This window comes from Carcharodon carcharias, chromosome 4 (genome assembly GCF_017639515.1).
Source record: "Carcharodon carcharias isolate sCarCar2 chromosome 4, sCarCar2.pri, whole genome shotgun sequence".
Taxonomy (NCBI): Eukaryota; Metazoa; Chordata; class Chondrichthyes; order Lamniformes; family Lamnidae; genus Carcharodon; species Carcharodon carcharias.
This window is the reverse complement of record NC_054470.1, coordinates 49098022-49123910: the sequence shown is the minus strand read 5'-3', so window position 1 is coordinate 49123910 and position 25889 is coordinate 49098022. Positions and strand designations below refer to the sequence as shown.

The following is a 25889-nucleotide window of genomic DNA, read 5'->3' as shown; positions in this document are numbered from 1 at the left end:
CCATGTAGACCAAGTCAGGTAAGGATGGGAAATTGCCTTCATTAGTGGGCATTAGTGAATCAGATGGGTTTTTGCAAAAATTAATGATAGTTGTCATGGTCACCGTTACTGAGATTAAATTCAAATTCCAGATTTATTAATTGAATTTAAATTCCACCAACTGCCGTAGTAGGATTTGAACAAACGTCCCACGTTCTCAGAGCATTAGCTTGGATTACAAATCCAGTTTCATTACTACCATTCCCCTGACACCCATTCAGGGAATTTTGTTATGTACAAAGAAAAATATCAACAACAGAAAGCCATTCAGCATCTCAACCATGTCCACCATTTAGTTAGACCATGGCTGATGTGCATGCCAATTCCATTTAACCCATATTTTATCCACATCCCTTCATACACATTCCTATTAAATGCTGAATAATACAAATCAAATGCTTTTCAGCAATCTTTATGAGACACTTGCCGATAAACCACTTTAGGGTAAACTATTGAAGAATTTCTGAATGTTAATACAGTACACAAAATGTATAATGTGATCATGGCTTCCGTATTATGCACAGTATCAGTTGATACCTTGAATAATTTGCCACTTGATACCTCAAATTGTTAAAGGCTGTTTTTTTTCCCCCCTTCTTGCAGATCCGAAATATTCAGCCTTTGAAAATTTCTGTATGGCTTGATGCCTTCAATCACAATGAGCATGCTTCTAAATACTGTGCCAGCAAAAATGCAGTTCTAAGATTTTATGTAATAAGTACTGTCATCAAATGAAAACATCAATGAAATAGACACGTTAATAATAACTGCCAGAACATTTTGATTATTTAGGCTCAGTACTACTTAAGATTTACAGTTGTACTAGACTCAAAGAGGTCTCCAAGCTCTTAAAATGACCACTCCCAGTTTTCAGTGATGAAAACTGCATTTTTAAATCCCAAATTTAAGTTTAAGATTTGACAAAATACTTATCATATTTTCCAATACTGTTCTTGTGACTTTACACATCACACACATTTCATGCTGTCCATCCCCACTTGCTTGTTCATTTCAAATGCAATCTCAAATGGTTTATCAAAATGTGGGGGTGTGCACATTTGTGGAACATGCGTATTCAACTTAACAGCCCTGGGACTACATGTGGTGTTTAAATCCAATTTGTATTTGTGATTGTATTTTTTTATATTCTAGTTTGTTCTGTTTGAATTCTGTGGGAATGGAGGTTGCTTCATTGGTCTTAACAAAGATCTGTTTGTATTAGATAATTGAGATATGAAAATTGATGGCAACATTGATTCAAGACTTATGTGTTTCCCAGCCCCATCCCTAAGCACCGATGCTCCTTGATATGTAGCTATTTGGCCTATGAATTCAAAATCTTTGACATCTTTTCTGTGCATTTTGGTGAACTTCAATTCAGTTTGTGAATGACTTGCATTGATATAATGCCTTTAACATTGCAAAACATCCCAGAATGTTAACAAAATGTGGCACCAAGCCATACAATGGAGACCAAAGCTATCTGGTCTTTCATACTGTGATGTAGTTTCTGCTTTGCACTTTTCCATTTAATTGCCTCTCTCCTTTTTTAAGACACACCTTAAAAGTTAGGACGAAAACTTTGGTCAAAGAGGTAAATTTTAAGATGTCTCTTAAACAAGAAGAAGAAAGAGGTAAATAAGCAATAAAGTTCAAAGCATTAACTACAACACAGTATGAAAGGCCAGATAGCTTTGGTCTCCATTTCTAACGAAGGATACACTTGCATGAAAGGTGGTACAGCAAAGGTTCATTAGATTGAGTCCCGAGATGAGAGGGTTGTCCCATGATGAACGGCTGAGTAAATCAGAACTGTGCTCTCTGGATTTAAGGAGAATACAAGACGACCTCATTGAAACATGCAATTTCTGAAAGAGATTTGACAGGGTAGGCACTGGGAGGTTGTTTCCCTGGCTGGGGAATCAAGATCATCGGGACAGAGTCTCAGCATGGATTGAAAGCTGGCTACAAAATGATTTGGACCTGGGTACTACTGGGAGGACAATTTCAGATTTTTAAACCAAATTGGGGGGTACAGATAAGACACAGGAGGTCTGTGACAAAATACTGGAATGCACAAATAAACTTACAGAATGGGCATGTAATTAGCAATTGAACTTCGATATAAATAAGTGAGGTGGTGCATGTTGGTGGGGAAGCCACATATTCTTTGGAAGATAAATGTCCAAATGGAGTAGAGGAGAACACCAGGGATCTGATACAGAAATCAGGTTAGGAAGGCCAAAAAAAGCAGGTTCCATTTCTAGTGGGAGAGTTGAAAAGTTAAGGAGCAGTGTTATACCAGATCCTCGGTTAGACCAAACTTGTAGTGCAGGTCTCCATAGTATATTATGAAAGGATATAGAGGTGCAACAAAAAAACTTACTAAGATGATACCATAACTGAAAAGTTCAATCTATCAAGGATGATTGATCAGGGTTGGACTCTTACAGAGATCTTCAAAATTGTGAAAAAAAATTGATAGGGTGACGTAAAAATGTCTCTACTTGCAAGGAAGTCCATAACTAGGGACAAGTGTCAGAGAATTACTAATAAATCCAGTAGGGAATTCAGGGGAAAAAAAAAACACGGAATATAGTTAGAATGTGAAAATTGCTACCAAAAGACATAGTTGGACACCTAGCATTGATGCATCTATAAGACAAGGCTCGATAAACATGAATAAAAATTAACAGGAGGATAGGATTAGGTAAATTAAAACGAGTTGGGATTTCTTTCTGTGTTGTAAATATTATGTTGTGCAACAAGAAAAGCACTGAAGTAGCCTCATCAACTTTTGCTGTTATTTCAAACAGCTCCATCAGGTTCACCAGAAGTTCATATTGATCATCCATTATTAACCTATGCTTCTCCAAGTGAAAATTGATTTTTCCCTTGACAACGATCTCTTAATTTCCCACTGCCAACATTCAAATCGCCAGGTTTGTTCCTCACCCCACTTTTTTTTTGACCAAGTTTGTAACACTTTCAGTCCTCCAGTCCTCTGGGACTGGAGCATACAAGAAGGATCCGGATTCTGATCAGAGTTTCAACTATCTGTACCCTAACCATGCATGACTTCATGCAATAATCAAAAGGTTGATTCCGATCCCTACATTGCTATAGCAAACTAAATGCAGAGTAGGCTAGTATTATGACATCATATTGTTCAACCAAATGGAAATAAGCATCCAAATCAGTGCCTTAGTGCTAAACCATGTGACATCAATCATTACTACTTCATTGTGTTCAGCAAGCTGATAAAATACTATGAAATTCTTTTAAGGGTTTCTTCATGCCAATGAATCTGTTCACAAGTGATATTAGCAACAAGCAAGCAGCGTTTGATTGTGGAATATCACGGTACTCTATTGGGTTTAACATGCTCTGATTCTAAAGGAAATGTTTGAAATTAAGTGTCACCAAGGAAGCTCATTTTCATTTCGAGAGGAATAGTAGACTAGCACTGGTCCATTCTGTGCGACTGAATATATCAAGGCTCACACTTTTATCACAAGAGTTTTACACTATGGCTGGAATTTTCTGGCCCTGTTGGTCGTCATGGCAGGCGGGGCTGGGTGTGGGAACAAATGACAAAGCGACCAAAAAAACAAAAATCGGTTTTATGCTGGTGTGAAGCCAGTTTGCGATTATCTGCTTCACCTTTTATTGGTAGGCCGCATTTCCTGCCGCCACATGTCAGGATCCTTTTAATACATTTGCGTCTAATTATAAAGCCCATGTCAAATTTACCGCCCACTTCGGTGTGACTTCAGAGGCATGCACCTCGTGACCTAGGTTGAGGGGAACTCAGGTGAGTACACGCAATCTTGCACAGTGTTTGCGAGCATCGTCCGTAGGACATCAAGGAATGCCATGCATTCAGGGGGGAGGGGGGCACAGGCAAGTCACCTTTTCCTGGCTGGCTTTCAGTGTAGTGCCAGGGCAAGGACTGCAATTGAGACTGAGGAGGCGTGGGGGCAGTGGGGGACAAAGGTAGCAGAGACAGACTGAAAGAAATACTCAAACGCATGCTGGGGGATGCGGGGCAGGGGGTGGGGGGTGGTGGTGGGTGTTAGGGGTGGCCACACACTTGGGAAAACTGGTCAAAAAAGTGAGCATTCTTCCACAGCAGAGGCTGTTCAGCTGCAGCTCTAATGACATGCTTGGAGTCAAGCCTCAAGCAACACGAGTAAGCATGAAAGTGCCACCAAATGCTCCAGAACTTATCACCCCTCAGACACAGACTGAAAATTAAATATGCATTTTAGGGGGCAGCAGAGCAATTGGCCAACTGGGCACGTTGTACAATCCCCTTGCGAAAGGTGGCCAAGGTGCAGTCACTGCTGGAGGTGCCCACAGCCCCTTGGAATGTCTTTATTAAGCTGTCAATCAGTATCCATTATGGTTCAAGCTAACAGTGTAGTCTTGCAGTGTGGGTTAGGAGAATGCCTGTGCCTGAGCTGAGAGCACAGCATGCAATCCAATGGGTAAAGCTGCTGCCAAATCGGTCAAATGGAGTGGGGTAGAGGTGGGTGGGGATTTGGACAGCCAATGAGCACACTACACACTGGCCATCCAAGTGGTGGCCAGCATTCTCCTGCATGTGTAAACGGGCTTTCAGGCTTAACCTAGAGGGGTTCTTAGACCACCCATGCGAATCCACACGTCTATCTCTTTGATCCTGCAGGAAGAGAACATCAGTATCATGGAGCCTGGTGATTTAGGGGTAGGAATCATGGCTTACAGACGAGGAGGACGACAAGGAAGAAGAAGAACCTGGCTCAGCAAAGGGAGGGGCACCTCTCTCAAGATGAAGGGGCAGCAGGGCCTGTTGTGCACGCAGCTGAAGATCCATAGAGAGCCGTTACTCATAGGTGTCTCACTAGCTCCAGGGTCTATAGACGGTGCCCGTCATTCCTGACTGAGAACCAGTGACGCCAAAGACTATGCATGTCTAGGGAACTGGTCAGTCACATATGCCAGCTGCTGCAGGATTTGGTGCCACAGGAACATGGAGGGCATCCACTGCCAGTGGCCGTGAAAGTGACTGTGGCACTCAATTTATTTTTTTTTTAAATACCAGCAGCTCCTTCCAGTGTTCCATGCACAAGTGTATCCAGGAGGCCAAGGATACCATCTTCACAAAGGCACAGAAATTTGTGCATTTCACTCGGGATCAGGAAAATCAGGAAGCAACAGCACTGGGGTTTTCACAGATCTCCAGTTTCCCACAGGCGCAGGGTGGCATTGACTGCACTCACATGGCGCTTAGATCTCCGTGGCAACAAGCAGCTAACTATGTCAACCACAGGGCTTCTACTCAGTGACTGTTGAGCTGCTGTGCGACCACCAGACACATCCTGCGGTCTGCACACGATTCCCAGGGAGCGTCCATGAATCCTCCATCCTTAGCAGGTCTCAGATCCCTGACATCTTCCAGGGTCCAGAGATGCTGCAGGGTTGGCTCCTCGGGGACAAGAGCTACTCGGAGAGGACGTGGCTAAAGATGCCCATGCGACAGCCTCAAACTGCAGCAGAGCTACGGTATTACAAGGCTCATGCTGTGACACAGACTTCAGTGGAGCAAACCATAGGCATTTTGAAAAGGAAGTTCCGGTGCCTCGACAGGTCCAGTGGAGCACTGCAATACAGTCCCCAGAGGGTGTCACGCATCATCGCCGCTTGCTGTGTGGTCCACAACCTGGTGCTGCAACAGTGAGGGAGGGGGAGGAGGAGCAGGACCAGGCTGAGGAGTGGAGGAGCTGCATGTATCCTCTGATGAGTAAGATGTCAAAGGGGATGATGGTGATGAGGTCCTCGAAGGCGAGGATGCGAGCAATGAGGCCGTCGCACTGGCCAGATGAGGCAGTCGCGCTCAGAAGGCCCTCATAGCCACAGAGATTCATGGAGGATGATGACAAGATGCAATGAGGACAGTCCTGACATCCTCACCTTGCATCTGTGAACGTTTGACTCCTGTGTGGCTGATGGCAGCGCACATACCCTCAGTGCTCAGGTTCATGTCATGGAGATACAGTGGAGGCCCTAATAGTCGCTGAATTTGAGAAGAATGATGATGACATGTAGTGAGGACACTCCATAGATCCTCACATTGCCTCCGTGAATATCTGACTCCTGTCTGGCTGAGGGCAGCTTGCTTGCGTTGTGGTCAGGGTCATATCATGGAGATGTAGCCGTGAAACTTTAAATGCACCTGATCCTTTGTCAGCTTTCAGCACCTGAGCCCTTCAGGAGCACAGCATCACTGGTCACAGATGCTGATGAGATGTGGGGCCTGTCACACCTCAAAAGGTGCCGAGAACACACAGAGAATATGATGGACTCTGTGATGCCTGCCCACGACATTCTGGCAGCAACAACAAGCACCATCGAGGTGCAGCCATCACTAATGTGTCCAGTGAGTGTGAAGCTGGACCATCATTTTAGTCTGAAGGTTATACACTGTACAGGGAAGAGGCCCTGGACTGAGACACCTGACTATCTTGTGCAGGAACCAAGGTTTCACATCTGAATGACATGAACACTGCTCATCAGAACAAGGAGCCATAGACAGGGAGACATTCTTGAGAGTTTATTTACAATAGTGAATATTATGTACAAGTGATTAACAACCATGCCCAGGCTGTGTAATTACATCTTCTTAACCCTGTCGCTACTTCAGGGTGCTTCCCTGACATCCACAATGGAGGTGAGGCAGCCTGCTATCTGCTATGCCCTGCCTGTGATGACCTTGGCGGGCCCCAGCTTGCTTTCGGGGTACTGCTGTCTGGCAGTAGCACCCTCTTCAGCCTGTGAAGCTGGAATTGCCAGGGTCACAGGAAGAGGAGACTCGGATGAGCCGGACCCTCCTGGAGTCACCTGGGTGGATGGCCCCAGGTTACATACCTGCTGATCCTCCTTCTCATGATTGTGCAGGGCCCCTGGCTGACTGGCCGAAGAGAAGGAGAAGCTGGAGTGAGGCTGATCTGCCCTGCACCCCATTTGCTTTAACACTAAGAGGCCAACTATGCCATCAGTGACGGAGTTCAACCCTGCAGCAGTGCAGGACCAATGTCCTGGACCACGGCCGTCATCCTACCAGTGTTGACCTCGGTGCATTGGCGTGCCGGTGCTATCATCTCAGACTGAAGGCAGATGGACTCCTCCATTGTGCCTTGCAATCTGAGGAGTGCAGCAGATATCCTTTCCTGATGTTCCCGAGCTTGCCTTTGCAGCTCCAGCAACTGAGGAATGACAGATTCCAGAGGCTCCTCATTTGACTCAGATTCAGCGGATTTCTGGCCTTTGGTATGCCGGAAAACTGGGAAGGCCCTATTGGCACCTGCTGTGGATCAGACAATACAATGTGCTCACTAGATTGTGACCCCAAGGCTACTCTAGAACCAGGCCCCATCAGGGAGTACATCTCTGCACTGGTGGAGGGTGTGGGTGAGTGCAGTGATGGGTCTTCAATGAGGGCGTCATCAGATTCTTCTTCCAATGTCTTCGGGCTTGAGTTGAGGAGTTGGGTCATGGACCCCCCTCGGCTGCTTCCCAGGTGTGCCTGCGAAAGGGAGGAGAGATAATTAATGCATGGCAGTGGCCTGTGAAACAGGACACATCACTCACAGCATGGTTGTCTGATGGATGTTGCATTGCTGGATCCTCACTTGGTGGAGCAGCACTGATCTCATTGTCAGCATCAGCACAGGAATGGTCCAGATCCTCACCACCAGCTGGATGACTCTATTTTCAAAGTCTGTGAGGACCTTGATTTCAGGCTTTTCTCCACCAGTTTGTGACCTCTCTCTCTTGTTGTTTGCCAGCTTGTCCTGCATGAATAGAGATGGATAGAGTGTAAGCAGGATGTCTGCCAAGTCAGATAAGAAGGATGCCTGGCATGTGTGGGTGGTGAGTGGTGCCATTGGATAGAATGAGGACATGATCCACAGGGCAGATGAAGGTGCATGAGAGAGTGAATGATGATGTCCTATGAACTGGCAGTGAATGAGATCCCTGTGGACGTGTAATGGGTTTGAGAGTGAGAATGATGAGAAGAGTGACTTACACTGGCAGAACAGAGATCATTCATCCTCTTTTGGAACTGGGTGGCTATTCTCTTATGCAGGGTATTAGCACTGACCACCACCTCCCATGCTGGATTGACGACCTTGCTTGCTGGTCTTCACCCAGAGCTGGGGTAGAGGACATCATGGTGGGCCTCCACTATGTCCAGTAGGCACCTGAGGGAGCTGTCGCTAAATTTCAGTGCAGCATGTTTCCATCCTGTTACAGCCATGACCTTGCGGCACCTTCCAATGCCTTAGGGAGAGCTAGCTCTGTGCAGGGGCACCCTTTAAATATGGTGCCCAGCTCACTGAAGGCCTGCGGTGTCAGCGGGCTGGGGTTTCAGAGGCCGCCCTGCCAGCAATCCAGTGTGTTTCCCGGGAGTGCATTATTAATGAGGCAGGATGCGGCAGGAATGGGACGATACAGTGCAAAAACCTGCCATTGTGGCCAGCGGGTAAAACCTCCTTTTCCCGCCCGCTACTGCACTTAGTGCGAACCTGGGACGATTCCGTCCCAAATCTCATGCCAGTGATATGATGAATGTTCAGAGGCAAATTACATTGTTACTAATAAGCAAGAAAGAGCAAATTTGGAACTCATATACTGCCTTCTGGCATGGTCTAATCTAGGTAAACACAATAAAATCCTGTACGTACAAATGGTAATTTATTTTCAGCCATTGGATCAGATACACCCAGTTCACCAGACCTTCATTTAATGTCATGTCCAATACAGGGGCAACTCTGACCCTGCCGCACTTCCCAAGACTCCACTATCTCAACCTCTTGTGCGGTGGTTGATGGGTAGGTATTGAACCCAGAAACTTTTAACCCTGAAGCAAGAAGGCTGTCAACTGAGTCAAGCTGTACTCTAATTCCGTGGTCATTCAGAGCACCAAAGTATTAATCATTCCCTATATATAAAAAAAGCTTGTGTAGACCTTTTCTCATAAAAGTAATTTGGATTCCATATATTTAAGTAAGTTGCTAGTCTATGTCGCTCGTTAATAAATTCACCCCCTAACATTTCCTGACAGCTGTGGACTCTGTTGAATCAATGGTCTGTGCTTTTGAGTGAAGGAAAGTATTTCTAGTTAAGTACAGTCAAACTAGCTGGTCGAAACACATGATCGTCATCCGGCTCACATGGTTTATAACACAACTACTCCATGTTAAAATTTGGCTTTGAAAGCATTTTTTAAAAAAATAGTGAAACCGTCTAAAGTGGTATTTCGGTACGGGCAAAAAATAGCTTGAGGTTACATATATCGTGAGGATAGCAACACCCAGTGCAAACACAACTGCAGCATGAAAGTCGCTGGCGGCTGCGTGTGCTATCCTGCCCTTCTGCAGAGTTCTGCATTTCTACGGGAAGGTTAATCTTTACCAACTTGGTCAAAAAATAACCAGGAATAATTTACATAAACAATGTCTCACCTGTTGATTCTCTGAGCAAAAGCTCTCCGCTCTGAATTTAGAGTGGCCATAGATCTTGTGTTTATATCCTGGGAATGCCGTCGAGAAAAGATGTCAATGTTGCGATCTAATGATTAAAATGCCAAACCGGGGTGGAAACTTCCGCATTTTCACCTTTCTCTCCTACCCGAGAGCCAATTGTATTTGAGGGGACTGGCTTGTGTTCTGGACAATTGCCAGCAGGTCGAGATTTAAGGTCGAGTCACTTCAGAGGGAATACACGCGATCAGACTGTTCGGTGATATTCGATTCTGCTCGCTGGCCGCTTTCAGAGGGTCACGGTGATATTAGCAGTGCTTAAATATCCGGTAAGAAATCGGTGACTGCTGGAGCTCCAGTCTGGGAAACTTGCGTTTGTGAAGTGGAAATTGCACTTAAAGAAAAAGAGTAAACTACACCTTTCGTTTCGAAACGAAATGTATTTGTGTTTTTAAAAATTGGACAAACGTACATATTATTATCATTTACTTCATATAAGATATATTCAGTTTGGCTCTGTACCTGTATGGAATCATATATATATATATATATATAGCTGATATTAATTACGTAGAATCAAACTCCAGTTCAATTGGTTTGAATTGTTATGGGATGCACACAATAAATTAATTCAAACTATAAAATATTATTAAATCCAACAAACCGCTTTCTTTATGCTTCTTAATGTGTAGGCAGTTTACTGAAAGCTGCTCGCTTGCGAAAGACAAAGACACATTCAGCCAAGTCAACCATGCAAAGTTCTCCTCATTGGCATCTAGGGACTTGGGTCAAAATCTGAAGAGTGGTCCCACAGGACGAGTCAAGCAACAGTCTGCTGACATAGTAATACTGATAGAATCATACCTGATGCCTCCGTCAGCATTCCAGGGACGTCTTGGCTCACCGCCAAAACAGATACCACCAGAGGTGAGAGTACAATGGTATATCTCGGGAGGAAGTGGACCTGGGAGTCTTCAATATTGATTCTGGATCTCATTAAGTTTGATGGCACCAGGTTAAACATGGGCCTGCTGATTACCACTTATCGTCCTCCCTGAGCTGGTGAATCAGTATTTCTCCATATTAAAACCATGAGGCCCTCTGCCCTAATATTGCCTTTTGTGGCTTGGTGTATAGAATAGAGTGGAATCATGAAATTAATGATTTTGTGTTTAATTTTACTTTATAATACTGCTGTGATGCACCTTGGGATGTTTGATTACATTAAAGGCACAACAGAAATATAAATTGTTTTTGGAAGAAGCATTAAGGGCATAGAATGTACTTTGGGTAGGGAACTTCAATATTCATCACCAAGAGTGTCTCAATAGTACCACCTGTGAGTGAGCTGGCTGAGAACTGAAGGATTTAGTTTAGGTTTAATGTAGGGGTAAGCTGATGTCAGAGGAGGTGGTGGTGATGGCAGGGGGCTGCGGGGTGGGGGGGTGGTGGGAAGGAGTGGGGAGGTAGTCTTCATAAATGCCCCTGGAATCGCTGAATGCTCCATCATGGATCACAGACCAGAAAAATATGCCTGCTTGACTGTATAAATACTAATGGACTCCTCAACATTTCTGGCCAGGCTTTGCTGGATATCTTAGGCAGATGTGAGTGACTCATATAAGTTAGCTCAATTAGACAGCAATTTTCTTTTATAAGCAGTCCGAGCGAGGTCTAAATATCCAAATATTGCAGCTGAGGAAGGAAGTGAACTGGTCCTCTGAGATCAAAGTTCCTGTTCCTCCATTGCACTCACCATTTATTTCACCTTCTGTGTGTTATGCTCACGTGGTACTACTTCTGGAAGCTCAATGGAGTGGGTACAGCTGTACTAGAGCTTGGATTCAGCATCATGCAGGGTGGCGTGCAGGGTTGCTGCCCTGTCGGTGCCACTGGTTATATTAAATGCTGGCTGCAAGACATCCCAACACTTTGTAATATACAGTGTTTGAGGGTTTTGTGCTTGAGTAGACTGCATCAATTAGGAAGATAAGATATGACACACTGGGAGGTGCCTTTCAAATTATGAAGAAAGCATCAGTTTACAGGATATGCCTTTCTCATGCTGAAATCCATGGAGATAAAGATAAGAAAATGCAAATTTAATTTAAAAAAACACAAAAATAATTTTGACATGAATTAGTAACCTGGTGAAAGGGTACATCGACAATCTGAACTTGTAAGACACTTAGAGGTAAATCTAGTCCTTTTATGTTTATTTATTATAATGTTTGCAGTAATTGAGCAAAGGCCTAGTGTTGGCAGGTTTCACGTTGCTACTTGCAATTATGAGGTTTATAGGATTATTATGTTTTGAACTGTATCTTTAAACTTAGGTTAAAATGGAGGAGGCCTTGTGAATATTTTGAATTCCGGCCTGACAACAAACCTGTCTGAGGCAAAGGACTGGCTGAGCAAGGTGCAAAGCTCTCACACCTGGGGACAAGGGGCAAGAGCAGCTGTGTTAATAGTAAATAGATTTGCTGGCTCCAAGCTTTTGGGCAGAGGGAAAAGAGAGGGTGGTGAGGAGCTCAACAGTTGGTGTGGTCAGCAGAGGCTGCAGGTTCTTCCCGAGCTACTCAGATTGAATGTGGGAGGAAGATGGACTCTATTCGAAAAGACACATTCCACAGCCATCTAAGGAATTCAGGATATTCATCCTGGCATAGCCGGGGGTGGAAAGGAATCACCACTGCTAGTAGTGGGTTTGGAAAACTATCTGAAAACTGAGGGAAGCACCTAGACATGGTCATTCAAAGTTACTCCTTGGCAAAATGGCAAAACATGAACCTATTGGAAACTGGAAGTGACTGTGGACTGTTTGTCATAAGGACTGTAGTTCTGTGGCGAGTGGAATGTGTGGTAAGTAAAAAAGAGGAAGGTTCCTTTCTGTCATTTAAGGTATTGTTTAGTTAAGTGTTTTCTGTCATTTGTTACAGTAAAAATATTAAAACGTGAAATCTTGTTATATCACCCTTTTCAGCTATTAGCTGGAAGTTCAAGTTTCTTTTTAAACGTTATTGGTCTCTACCAGGATTGTAACAATTTGGGGACTCTTGTGGGATTTCAAATCCACAAGCTGAGAAGAATACACTGGGTTTGGGCAGAGGTCTACATGTTCAAGATTTCAGGGATATTTGCTGTATCTATCGATAAGTTAAAAATGGCTATGCCTATTGCAGAAGCTTCCCTCTAAAGAGAGGACTTATCTTTAAGTGCATTATAACAGTTAACAAAGGTCAATTTTAAAGCAGTAGCAGAAAAGTTAGAAATTGATTTAAAAGTAAGTGCTAAAAAATAAGAAATAGTTGAGATATTGCCTCAACACTTCAACACTGAGGAAGAAAAAGGTAATCCAGATAAAACACAGATTGGGTTAGCTCAGACTGAGTTACAAATGATGCAACTCGATTTGGAAAGATAGAGAAAAAGAGAAATGCGATAACTCAAATTGCATTACAAAGGGAAGATAAAGTGAAAAACAGTGAGTGTCAAAGAGAAAAAGTCAGGAGATTTGAACTGGATAGGGAAAAGCATTAATTATGTGAACAGGGAGGAGCAGGCAGGTTTGTTGATGGGTCAGATATATCTACTAGCTTTGATTTAACAAGGAATATTTACCCAGTGTCTAAATTTAGTGAGGAAGGGATTGAAATGTTTTTTGCCTTGTTTGAAAAAATAGCTACCAAGTTATAGTGGCCTAGAGAAATTTGGGTGATTTATTACAGAGTGTTTGGTAGGGAAAGCATTGGAGGTTTATTCAACTCTTTCAGATGAACCATCTGCAGATTATGATACGGTTAAGACTGCTGTGCTTAAAGGCATATGATTTAGTCCCAGAAACTTCTCGGCATAAGTTTAGAAATTTGAGGAAGAAACAGAATCAGGCTTTTGTTGAATTTGCTTGAGAAAAAGAATTAGTATTGATAGTATAGGGTGATGAAGCAGAATCAAGATTTTGAAAACCTTAGAGAGATGTTGTTCATGGAGGAATTTAAAAACAGTATTAATTTAGGAATTAAGTCCCACTGAGAAGACTGTAAAGTTTCTAAAAAAAAAGGGAAGCTGCAGTTTTGGCTGATAGTTATGAACAATCCCACAAACACATAGGTGGCAGCAAACTTTTGTTTGAAAACCCACACAGAAACTGGAGAGATAAGAGAAGCGATGATGAACAGAACACTACTTTCCTTGAGAGGGATAGCAGACCTGAAGATACAGATGCTTCTCAGAATAGTGGAAAAGACACTCTGGAGGATAAATATGAGTTTTGTATGTAAATATGACAATGATACCTTTACCATAAAACAGGGCATGTGAAAGCTGACTACTAGAAGTTGAAAGTTAAGCCAGTAGCTTTCATTGGTGTGTCTAGTGTTTCTCCAGAAAATGAGTGAAACTTGAGATAAACTGATACAATCTAATGTACTTATTGTGAGTATAACTCTCAGAGCATGAAAGATTATAGGAGTTTTATATATGAGGGAGAAGTAATTCCTTTTTTTCTGATAAAGGAGCCAAAAAGGTATTCTGAGGGATATGTGGCCGGCTGAAAGCTTGATGTTAGCAAAGGATGTGAATTTCTATCCAGAGAATTCACTAAATAAAAGTGTATTGGTAAAGGCATTGGTGGAATTTGTTTACCTGTTTCATTGTGTAGATAAATTTAAAATGTGCTTTAGACAAATTGTCTGTTATTGTTGGAGTGGTGTCAAAATTGCAGATTAATGATGTTGATTTTATACTAGGAAATTACCTAATGTGATATAAAGTGCTACCATCTCCAGGGATGGTAGGCAAGTACATTGAAACTGATTACACCAAAAACAAACATGAACTATTTATAATCCTGCTGTAGAAAATATTGTTTTGTCTAAAGGTGTGTTCAAAAAGTCAAAATCTCAGGCTTCTGAGGGAGGAGAACCGTTGAGACCTCTGACTGGCAACAAAGAGTTAAAGTCATATATATATAATATATATATATATGAACTGAATTTGTCCGCTCTGAACTTGCCTGCAGATTCTAAGCCACAGATGTCAAAATAGAATACAGCAGAAGTGTTCCTGGCTAATGGACAAACAGAGAGAGACAGTGCCTTAAACTAAAATGACTTGGCTCTAACTGATGCTGTTACCATGGAATAACGAGGATTTACGAGGACGCATTAAAGTTTTGGAACTTAAAATAAATAGGACAAAACTTGTGCTAGGTGGGACGCTGAAAAGCAGAATGAAGGTAAAAGAATGCAAGGGCTAATTAATAAAGAATATAAGAAATTTTTATCAGAACACAGACATAATCTGAATGAGACCCTTAAAGCAGCATAGGAGAATCATAACCCACATTTAAACAGGAGGAAGATGACTTGGATGGTTAATTAGATAAGACATGTTTTTCAAATTTGGATATTAAAAAACATACAGCCATGAAAGAAAAAGGAGATAAACATTAAAACTTGGGCCAAGTGGATTATAGACTGATGTTAAAGGAAAAAAAGGAAACACCGAATCTAGAGTGTAAAAAAAAACATTATGACAGAAAATTTCTTCTGAGTCAACACTTTACACTTGCTGGGATTCAAAAGCCAGAGGGACCATCAGAAGTGTTACGAACAGGTTGGGAGGAGCGCACGAATTATCAAGCCCCACTATTCTGCAGGACATACCATTAATTTAAATAGTTAATTTTCTCACCAAAATTGCCAATTGTGTACCTATACCTCTAGTACCCAGAAGAAGGGACTTTGAACAGGCTTCTTTCAAAAACTCAGAATGATTAATTTAATTTGAAACAAAACTTCTTTTAACAAGCTGCAAGTATTCGTTAACACACAATTATAATCAGGAAGTATAACCATCTATCTCTCCCTAAAGAATTCCCCCAGCACACATGCACAGACAAACAAATAGTGTCTCACCAGCTTATATTTCACCTCTTTTCTATTTTTCCTTAGTTCTATTGATAGTCATATGAACTCGAAACATTAGCTGTATTCCTCTCCGCAGATGCTGTCAGACCTGCTGAGTTTTTCCAGGTATTTTTATTTTTGTTTCTGCAGTGGTGGCCTTTGGAGGATGGGCCCCAAAGGGAGGCGATGGTATAGTGGTATTGTTGCTGGATTGTATTCCAGAGGCCCAGGGTAATGCTCTGGGGACCTGGGTTTGAATCCTGCCACGGCAGATGTTGGAATTTGAATTCCAATAAAAAACTGGAATTAAAAGCCTGATGATGACCATGAAACCATTGTCGATTGTTGCAAAAACACATGTGGTCCACTAATGTCCTTAAGGGAGGGAAACCTAATGTCCTTACCTAGTCTGGCCTACATGTGACTCTAGACCCACAGTAATGTGGTTGATTCTTAAATGCTCTATGAAATGGCCAAGCAAGCCACTCAGTTGTAACAAACCGCTACAAAGTCACAAAAACAGATGAAACTGGACGGACCACCTGGCATCAACCTAGGCACTGGAAATGACAACGGCAATCTCACCACCACATAATGTGACCACCGCACAGCCATTGTGGAGACGAAGTCCTGCCTTCACATTGAGGATACCCTTCATTGTGTTGTGTGGCACTGCCACCATGCTAAATGGGATTTTGAACAGATCTAGCAACTCAAGACTGGGCATCTATGAGGCGCTGTGGGCCATCAGCAGCAGCAGAGTTATACTCGGACACAACCTCATGACCTGGCATATCCCCAACTCTACCACTATTATCAAACTAGGGGGTCAATCCTGGTTCATTGAAGAGTGCAGGAGGGCATGCCAGGAGCAGCACCAGGTATACCTAAAAATGAGATGCCAACCTGGTGAAGCTATAACACAGGACTACTTGTGTGCCAAACAGCGGCAAGTGATAGAGCTAAGTGATCCTACAATGGATCAGATCTAAGCTCTGCAGTCCTGCCACATCAATTGTGAATGGTGGTGGACAATTAAACAACTCTTTGGAGGAGAAGGCTCCACCAATATCCCCATCCTCAATGATGGAGGAGCCTAGCACATCAGTGCAAAAAATAAGGCTGAAATATTTTCTGCAAGCTTCAGCCAGAAGTGCCAAATGGATGACCCATCTCCCCAACATCACAGATGCCAGTCTTCAGCCAAATTGCTTCACTCCACATGATTTCAAGAAATGGCTGAAGGTACTGGATACTGCAAAGGCTATGGACCCTGACAATATTCTGGCAATAGTACTGAAGACTTGTGCTCCAGAACTTGCCATGCCTCAAGTACAGCTACAACACTGGCATCTACCCCGCTATGTGGAACACTTCTCAGGTATGTCCTATACACAAAAAGCAGGACAAATCCAACCTGGTCAATTACCACCCCATCAGTCTACTCTCCATCATCATTAAAGTAATGGAAGGGGTCATCAACAGTGCTAAAAAGCAGCACTTGCTTAGCAATAACCTGCTCACTGACCAGTTTAGGTTCCACTAGGGCCACTCAGCTCCTAACCTCATAACAGCCTTGGTTCAATCCTGGACAAAAGAGCTGAACCCCCGAGGTGAGGTGAGAGTGACTGCCCTTGACATCAAAATCGCATTTGACAGAGTATGGCATCAAGGAGCTCTAGCAAAACTGGAGCCAATGGGAATCAGGGGGAAAACTCTCCACTGGTTGGAGTCATATCTAACACAAGGGAAGATGGTTGCAGTCATTGGAGGTCAGTCATCTCAGCTCCAGGACATCATCGCAGGAGTTCCTCAGGGTAGTGTCCTCGGCCCAACCATCTTCAGCTGCTTCATCAATGAATTTCCTTCTATCATAAGGTCAGAAACTGGGATGTTTGCTGATGATTGCATGATGTTCAGCACCATTCACAACTCCTCACATACTGAAACAGTCCATGTCCAAATTCAGCAAGACCTGGACAATATCCAGGTTTGGGCTGACATTTGGCAAATAACATTCGTGCCACACAAGTGTCAGGCAATGACCATCTTCAATAAGAGAGAATCCAACCATCGCCCCTTGATGTTCAATGACATTACCACCACTGAACCCCCCATTATCAACGTCCTGGGGGTTACCATTGACCAGAAACTGAACTGGACTAGCCATATAAATACTGTGGCTACAAGAAAGGTCAGAGGCTAGGAATTGTGTGACGAGTAACCCACCCCCTGACTCTCCAAAGCCTGTCCACCATTTACAATGCACAAGTCAGGAGTATGATGGAATACTCCCCACTTGCCTGGATGAGTGCAGCTCCCACAACACTCAAGAAGCTGGACACCGTCCAGGACAAAGCCAGCTTGATTGGCACCACATCCACAAACATTCACTCCTTCCACCACCAACGCAGAGTAGCAGTTGTGTGTACCATCTACAAGATGCACTGTAGGAATTCACCAAGGCTGCTTGGACAGCACCTTCCAAACCCACGACTGCTACCATCTAAAAGGACAAGGGCAGCAGATAGGTGGGAACACCACCATCTGCCTTCTGGAAGTTCCCCAAGTCACTCACCATCCTGACTTGGAAATGTATCGCCATTCCTTAACTAGTGCTAGGTCAAATTCCTGGAACTCCCTTCCTAACAGCACTGTGGGTGTACCTACACCACATGGACTGCAGAAGTTCAAAAAGGCATCCACCTTTTCAAGGGCAATTAGGGATGGACAATAAATGCTAGCCCAGCCAGCGAAGCCTACATCCTGTGAATGAATTTAAAAAAGTATATAAAGTAAAGGATAAAGTCTGCAGGGTCTCAATGCTGTCGACCTGTAGTTCTCTTGTGTGGTCCTGGTGAATGCCTGGAAGTTCTCACCAACTCTCAGCTTTGCAGATCCAAATGCAGACTGGCTACACTCAGGCTACAGGTTGATAGCCCCATACAATTTTAGGCAAGGTAGAGAGAGGGAGCCAGAAAAGCTTCTCAGCTTGTTCTCCAACAAAACTGCCTTCCAAACTAGCAGGTTCACAACTTTTTTTTTCTCTCTTTCCCATGTGATTGTCTTTTTTTGTCTCTCAAATTTTCATTAAGTAAAGGGCTTTGCAGTTCAAACAAACAACTCCTTCTCAAGTACCATATAGGCCAGGTGCTTTCTTGGAAAGTTCCAAGGTGAACTTCTGACTTTCTTTTAAAAATACCCCAGGTTAGCATCCAGATTATGCCAAATCCTTCTATTTTGTGAAAGAAAACTTCAGTCTTGAGAGATACGATTCTAACAGAAGTCAGCAATATTGATCTTGACAATATTTCCCAGACTGAAGTAATTGTGGCACCTTTTAACTGAAGACAAGGAAACAATGCTTTAATCATCAAGTGAAATGAGCTACTAGCAACGAAACCAATTCTTGGTCATATGAAAGGAAGAACTTTAAGAATAACATAGAGGGGACTTTAAGTTCTGTTACGTATGTTTGGTTTATACAGGTTAAACCATCATGATGCTGTCACGATGGACTGTTTAATGAAAAATGTGACTGCAGGAGAAGGGGAGAATGTTTCTTGTACTGTATGTAGAAAGTTGGTTGTTAGAATATTATAAGTTGTTATATTTTGGAAAGTGTTTATGAAAACATCGCAACGGTGATGACTTTTGACTTTTTTAGGGGGAGGTGTTACAACTACGAGATTTATAGGCTTATTATGTTTTTTTTTCCTTCCTCTCTTTTCCATCTGTCCAAAAGCTTAGAGCTTTAAATTTAGTTTAAAATGAAGGCGATGATGTGGCTATCTGAATTATGCCTGAGAATAAGCTTGGCTTAGTCTAGGGATCTGCTGAGCAAGGAGTGAAGTTCTCCCACCTGGGAACAGAGGGCAAAGACAGCTATGTTAACAATAAACAGTCTGGCTCCAAGATTTTGGGCAGAAGGAAAAGAGAGGGAGGGAAAAAAAACAGTTGGTGTTGTCATCATAGAGGAGGCTGTAGGTTATTTGTGAATTACCGGAGCCAGATATGGGAGGCAGATGGTCTCTGGTTGAAGAAATGCATTTTGCAGCCTTCAAAGGAATCCAGGAGATTCATTGGAAACTGGAAGTGACTGTGGACTGTTTGATTTAAGGACAGTAATTCTTTCGGGAGAGCAGCAGATGTGTGATAAATATAAAAGAGCAACATTCCTTTCTGTAGTTTAAGGAATAAATTGTATGCAAAATAGTGTTTAATACTGTTTTAGTTATTTGTTACAGTAAAAATCTTAAAAAATGAAATCTTGTTGAGTGATATTTCTCAGCTATTAACTAGAAACTTAAATTTCCTTTTCAACATTAATGGTCTCTATGGAGATCGTAACACAAGGAAAACTGAGTTCTGGTTAGTATTTCTGGGGTTAGGATGGGGTCATTTTAACTGACTCATCCAGCAAGAAACTAACACAATCAGTTTGGGAAGGCTATTTTACATATAGCCTGCTCTAATTTCCATGGAAATCAAGGAGGTGGGGTGGGGGGGCGGGTGGGGGGGGGGGGGTGCCATATTTGTGTCGGATAGGTGTTCCACCTGCTTGAGGAATCCACATGAATTGGATGATCCTGGATTCTGAGTGAAAACTTAATGTTCCTGAGTCCTCCAAGATTGCCCACCTTTAGGCCCCTTAAAGGTAACTTGCGCTGTCGCAACACTTTTGGGCCCAAACATTCTTGGCTCCATATTTCCTATAGGAAAAAACAAAAATTTTACAAAAACTTATTCAAAGGAAACTCTGTTTCTCTTTCCACAGATGCTGCTAGACTTGCTAAGTATTTAAAGCATATTCTGTTTTTGCTTTACAAAACTTGATGGGTCATTCTACTGACACTGATAACAGAAAAAAGTACTGAGAAATGGATAATTTTCTAATTTGGACATCTACTGCCATTTCAAGCTTTTTCAAGTATAACACGACCAGTTATAGAGCAAAGTGCCCATTACTGTGCCCTAACTATGTGATTTAACAGTATGCTTTCCTGAACTGAAATAATTTCACCCTGACCCCACCTTTATAGCAGCAACCATTCTTATGGTCTCTGCCATTGAGGTTATCACATTTAGATCAAACTGAGCAACTTCATGCTTAGGATTCTTGCCAAATAGAAAACAAATTGGCACTGTGGAAACCCAATTTATACAGGACCCTATCATTGAGTCCACATTCCTGTATTCAATGGGTAATGTGCAAAGCATAGTAGTAACATCCAGTCCACACTATATTGTTTCCAGATCAACCACTATATGGGCAGAGTGTTTTTAGTGTAAGCATAAATTATTGAATAAATAACCATGTGGACATTAATTTCAATTGCTCACATGAATTAGTATTGGCACATTAGAATTCAGTTGGTCCCATATATATTTCAAACATGATGGCCAGTACCAAGCTGGGGATATGTACTTGCAAAAAAGAATTCAAGATACTTGAGTTTATTAGGATTTATGATTTTTCAGATTATGTCCCTTACAGCCACAATTATTTTGGTTTTCTGTGGAATGTTTTGCAACATCATGCATGACATTTAGAAACATATCAAATACTGCAACAATTAAAATATCCACCCTTTTCTCCTATACAGAATTCGAAAGTAGTATAAAACCTAAAGACCCAATAGTCTAACATTAATACCAAGGAAAACAATGATAACCTTGCCAAAGAATAGGCTGGAGAGCAATCTGTATAGTGTTATGGATCATGATGGGAGGAGTGCGCAGTTAATTCTAGCCCCACTTCTCCATAGGTTGAACAATATTTTAAATGTTTAATTCACCCACAAAACTGGCCAATTGTTTACCTTTGATATTGTTATTCCTAGCATAAAAAGATTCTAACCAGGCTACTTTCAGTAAACACAAAGAAATAATTGATTTATTACAAAACAAACTTCTTTTTAAAACAAGTTAATAAACTGATTAACATACAAGTTGTAGTTTAGAAGTGTAACGATTTTCTCCTTTATTTAAAAAACAGATATTTGAATCCCCATACACTCACACACAAACACAAAACAAACACAATCCCCTGCAGAGGCTGGAGGATGGGAACGTTTCTTTTAAAAGGATCAAATTTGTAGAGATCTTGACGCTGTTGATCTAACAGAATTCTGGTCACGATAGGTCTGGAAGTTCCTTCAGATGGAGTTTTTAGTGAAACTGTCCTTGCTGACTCTTATTTATCACAACTTTTCAGGCTTCCAAAGAAATAGACGAGCTATCCTGATGAGACATTACTGAGGAATGCTTAACACAAAGGTGGGGCAGAGACAGGGAAGGAGAGAGTCTTTTCTTGTAGCCTGCTTCTAAGGCACATACACACACACACACTCTCACTGACTCTGCCTGAAAGTTTTTTTAAAGACTGAGATGTTCAAAGAATGCTTCTCTTCGGCCATGTGTTTTTAACCAATCAGCAAGAGTCTTTAGCCTGGCAACAACAGTTCTTTGTTAATCTAGATACACAAAGTATCTCTTTCTTCTCCAGGTGTTCCCACTGAACAGCGATCTTGACCCATGGTTTCTTGAAGAATAGCATATTCACCATCCAAAATAATATTGCAAACTTTTGTAAATAGCGTTGGAGGAAAAATGTCCAAAATTCAATGTCCTTCAAATTTTCCAAAAATGGGTTTCTCATGATAAAGATAACTGGATACGTGCAAGAAAATCCGTCACCATGTTTAACAGTCTCTGAACGCAGAATTTCTCTTTCCCTAATATGGAGTGCACATTCTCTTCCCATGTCTCACCTATCCAAATCCAGAGAAATTAGGTGAAGATTAGTGGAACTGGGAGGTGGCATAGGCACAATGGACCAAATAATTTCCTTCTGTGCTGTCTCATTTTATGACTCATGAGTGTGCACAAGGACACTGAAGAAAGTTAACCAGGTAAAACTACACAGCTTAGTTCTGTGCAAAGTACTGCACAGTATGAAGGAACAATAAATTTTCCTCTATTAGTCTATCGAAAACTGTATTATTTGGCAGAGCGTTGACTGGCAGAGTTATCTGAAGCTGAGTGAGAAGAATTTGCAGCCTCCACTGATGAATCTAACCTTCTAGTTTCCATTAGTGAATCAGACTAGTTGGTCAATCAAGCAGTGTAGGATACCTATCAGGTTCAGCTACAAGATTTGACTTAGAATCATAAAATAATAGAAACTCACAGCAGAGTAGGGGACTCTTCAGCCCTGTGCTGGGTCTTTGAAAGAGCAGTTGCACTTAGTCTCACATCTTAGTTTTTATCCCTTAACTCTCTCAGATCATAATTCTCAAGTACCTGTCCAACTGCCTTTGAAAATTATTTATGAAATCTGTTTCCACCACATTTTAAGATAGAGCTTTCCAGATCCTGACATCTCTCCTGGAGTTTGGTTGCTGAGACTTATCCACAATACATCAGCTGGGGCCTATACCCAAAGACTTATAAAGTTCTAACATAATCTCTTTGCTTTTACATTCCATCCCTCTATTTATAAAGCAAAGTAACCTATGTGCTTTTTTAACCACCTATTAAATTACCCTGCCACCTTTAGATTGTATCTGTCTGCTCATCTACACTTTTCAGAATTGTGCCATTTAGAGTATACTTTCTTTCCCTATTCGTCCACTCATTGAGCATAAATTCACACTTTTCTGCATTGAGCTCCATTTGCCATGCTTCTGTCCATTACACCATTCTGTGTAATCCTAAAGTCTATAACTATCTTCATTACCATCTACTATTTTGCCAATTTAATGTCATCAGCAAACTTTATAATGCTGCTCCCTATACCCGAGACTAGTCAGTTACAAATATTGAAAATATAATGGACCCAAAACTGACCTTTGGGGAACAGTGCCACAAACCACTTCCCAGTCTGAAAAACATTGCTCCACCAATACACTTTGCTTCCTGTTGCTAAGCCAATTTTGTATCCATACTACCACTTTCACCTTAATTCCATGTGCTTCCATCTTCTTAACAAGCTTCATGTTTTTTTGTTGCATGCTTTTTGAAAGTCCATATGTATATTCACAGCACTGCCTTTATGTTCTCAATTACCTTATCTTTTCTGTTACCTCATCAAAGAATTCAATAAGTTAGGCATAATTTGCCTTTAATAAATCCACACTGACTTCCCTTGATTAACCAATGTCTTTTCAAATGAAATTTTATTTTGCCCCTGATAATGGTTTCCAGTAACTTCCCCACCACCCATGTTTGGGTTATGGCCTGTAGTTTCCAACTTTATCCCTCTTCCATCGCTTGAATAGTTGTACTACATTAACAACACTCCAAATCTTGAACGTTACTCCTGTCTCCGGTGAGAAAGATTGAAAGACTCAGCTCTGAACTTACATTCAGTTGCTCAATTGGAGTTACTTCAACACCAAGGAGATCAGGCTTACCCACACTACCCTATCCCCACCTTAACTCCAAGGAGATCAGGCTTACCCACACTACCCTATCCCCACCACCCCAGCAAGGATAATGTTCATGAGTTGGTCATTGAACAATAGACGGGACCAGATTTAAGTCCTCACTAGGTGGGCAAGAGTGCCATGAAGAGATATTAATGTCTATAATGTTATTGGAAATTATTTTTAAAATGGAATTGTAGTAGGGTCTGTGTCTATGCGTTTGACTGTGTGTGTCTTAATTGGATTAAACGCAGCTAATCTGAGTGCTTTGATGTATAGTAGTTTTGAGATGTTAATTCGATAAATGTAAGAAGGTTAAAAGGTAAAGTGTAAATTTGCATTTGTTGAATAAAGCATTCAAGAGTGGGAGTAAAATCTTGCACCAAGCTAGAAGATGCCAAGCAATGTGTTTATTTTTTTCAGATTACTAATAAAATTGGTGGAATGAAATGATATTATTGTTAAGAGATGTAACTTTAACAGCCTGGTGATACAATGGAAAATTTACATTCAGAAGAAAAGCTAGGTATAAACAGAAAGGAGTTTGTGTAAGGCAGAGGCATCTAAGATCTAACCAGCCTGCACCTGCAACTGTGTCTGCAAGGAACCTTATTTTGAATTTGTAAGGCCAAATGTGCTTTGCCTGGGGTCTTTTAAAATCTATGAGCTTTACTGTTGCCTTAATGGGGGTGTAACAGAGAGTCAGATTAATTAGGTGATTTTTGTAGTTATTATAGCAGTAATTTTGTAGACATATGTATGTGCTTACAACTTTTCTTGTATTAATAAATGTTTAATTTAGTTTTATAAAAAACCTCTTGAGACTCAGTGGTTTTATTATTACTGAATTCAAAGCCTGCACCTCGAAACATACAAATTGTAAAAATGGGCTATGACAGTTGTTTCAAGATTCCCTTTGGGATTTGAGCTACTCAGCCTTTACCATCAGCTGTGTCATAATAAAGAGGTACCAGGAGCTCCTCCCAAGCATCATCTTGAGCATCAGAAACTCATATGAAAATGTGAGTGCATAGTCACCATACTCCTGAATACAGTATGGGCATACAACAACACCCACTAGTTGAATGTGTGACATCTTATCAGCAGCTTTCTGCAACATAATCAAATGTAAATACTGAACCCCGAATATATAAAATATATATATATCAAAAATTCATACTGAATTGCCACTGTATAAAGTCCAAAACTCTTTATAATCTAATATGCTGATTTTAATCAGCTATTGTGAAAATTTATTTTTTAACGTTGTAAAGTATTTAATCTCTGTGATTGCACGACTAAGTGCTGTCTTCAGGAAGCAGGGTATAGGTGCAGCATGGCAGTGGAAGGGTGGAGAAGGGGTGAGGGAGATGGCAAGAAAGTAGAAGGGAAAGCGAATGGAAGGGGAAAGGGAGAAGAGGTTAATGTGAAAGTTAGGAGGTTAAACATGGCTTGGGCTATAGTGGAGAGAGGGGGAGGTGGAGAGGGGGGAGGTGGAGAGAGGGGGGAGGCAAACTGAATAATGGTAGCATCTGGATGGTATCTACATGAACCCATCTGGACTCTCCACTCATCCCTTCCATGCTTCATTTTATTTTAGAAAAAAAGCGCTTTTAACAAGCAACGTAGAACTGCAAAGCCTGTTGAAAATTACACGTTTATGGTCGTGCAGATAATTTTCCCTGTTTAGTACTAAATGGTGCCTTTCATTTTTATGTTTTGTATTTGTACAGTAATCTTATATGGTTATTAACTTAGACTTAGTTCCTCTCGTCCCATGCAGGACAATGGGCAGCAAGACTCCATCACTGGCCCTAGTCCATCGCAACACCTTTTGCTCCAGCCAGGTGGTGTCCCGCTGTTGAATGCCTTCCTTAAATGTACTTTGCTAGGTCTTCTTTGGCCAGCCCCATCTTCTTTTTCCATCTAGTGGTGTCCATTCTACTGCCTATCATCAGGAGGCGAAAGATGTGTCCTACCAGTCT

General features: G+C 41.8%; 2 protein-coding genes across 2 annotated transcripts in view; one reads left to right on the top strand and one right to left on the bottom strand.

Annotated features, from left to right (window-relative positions):
• Positions 1–9668, bottom strand: part of dock8 (dedicator of cytokinesis 8) — a 312431-nt gene extending 302763 nt beyond the window's left edge. Inside the window, exon 1 of the mRNA XM_041186616.1 lies at positions 9549–9668. Coding sequence (XP_041042550.1) covers positions 9549–9598 — 50 coding nt within the window. The 5' untranslated portion in view covers positions 9599–9668. The remainder of the gene's footprint in view (positions 1–9548) is intronic.
• Positions 9669–9789: 121 nt separating this feature from the next.
• Positions 9790–25889, top strand: part of cbwd (COBW domain containing) — a 90565-nt gene continuing 74465 nt past the window's right edge. The window contains exons 1-2 of the mRNA XM_041186627.1: positions 9790–9895; positions 10259–10493. The gene's annotated coding sequence lies outside the window, so the exon portion shown is untranslated. The remainder of the gene's footprint in view (positions 9896–10258; positions 10494–25889) is intronic.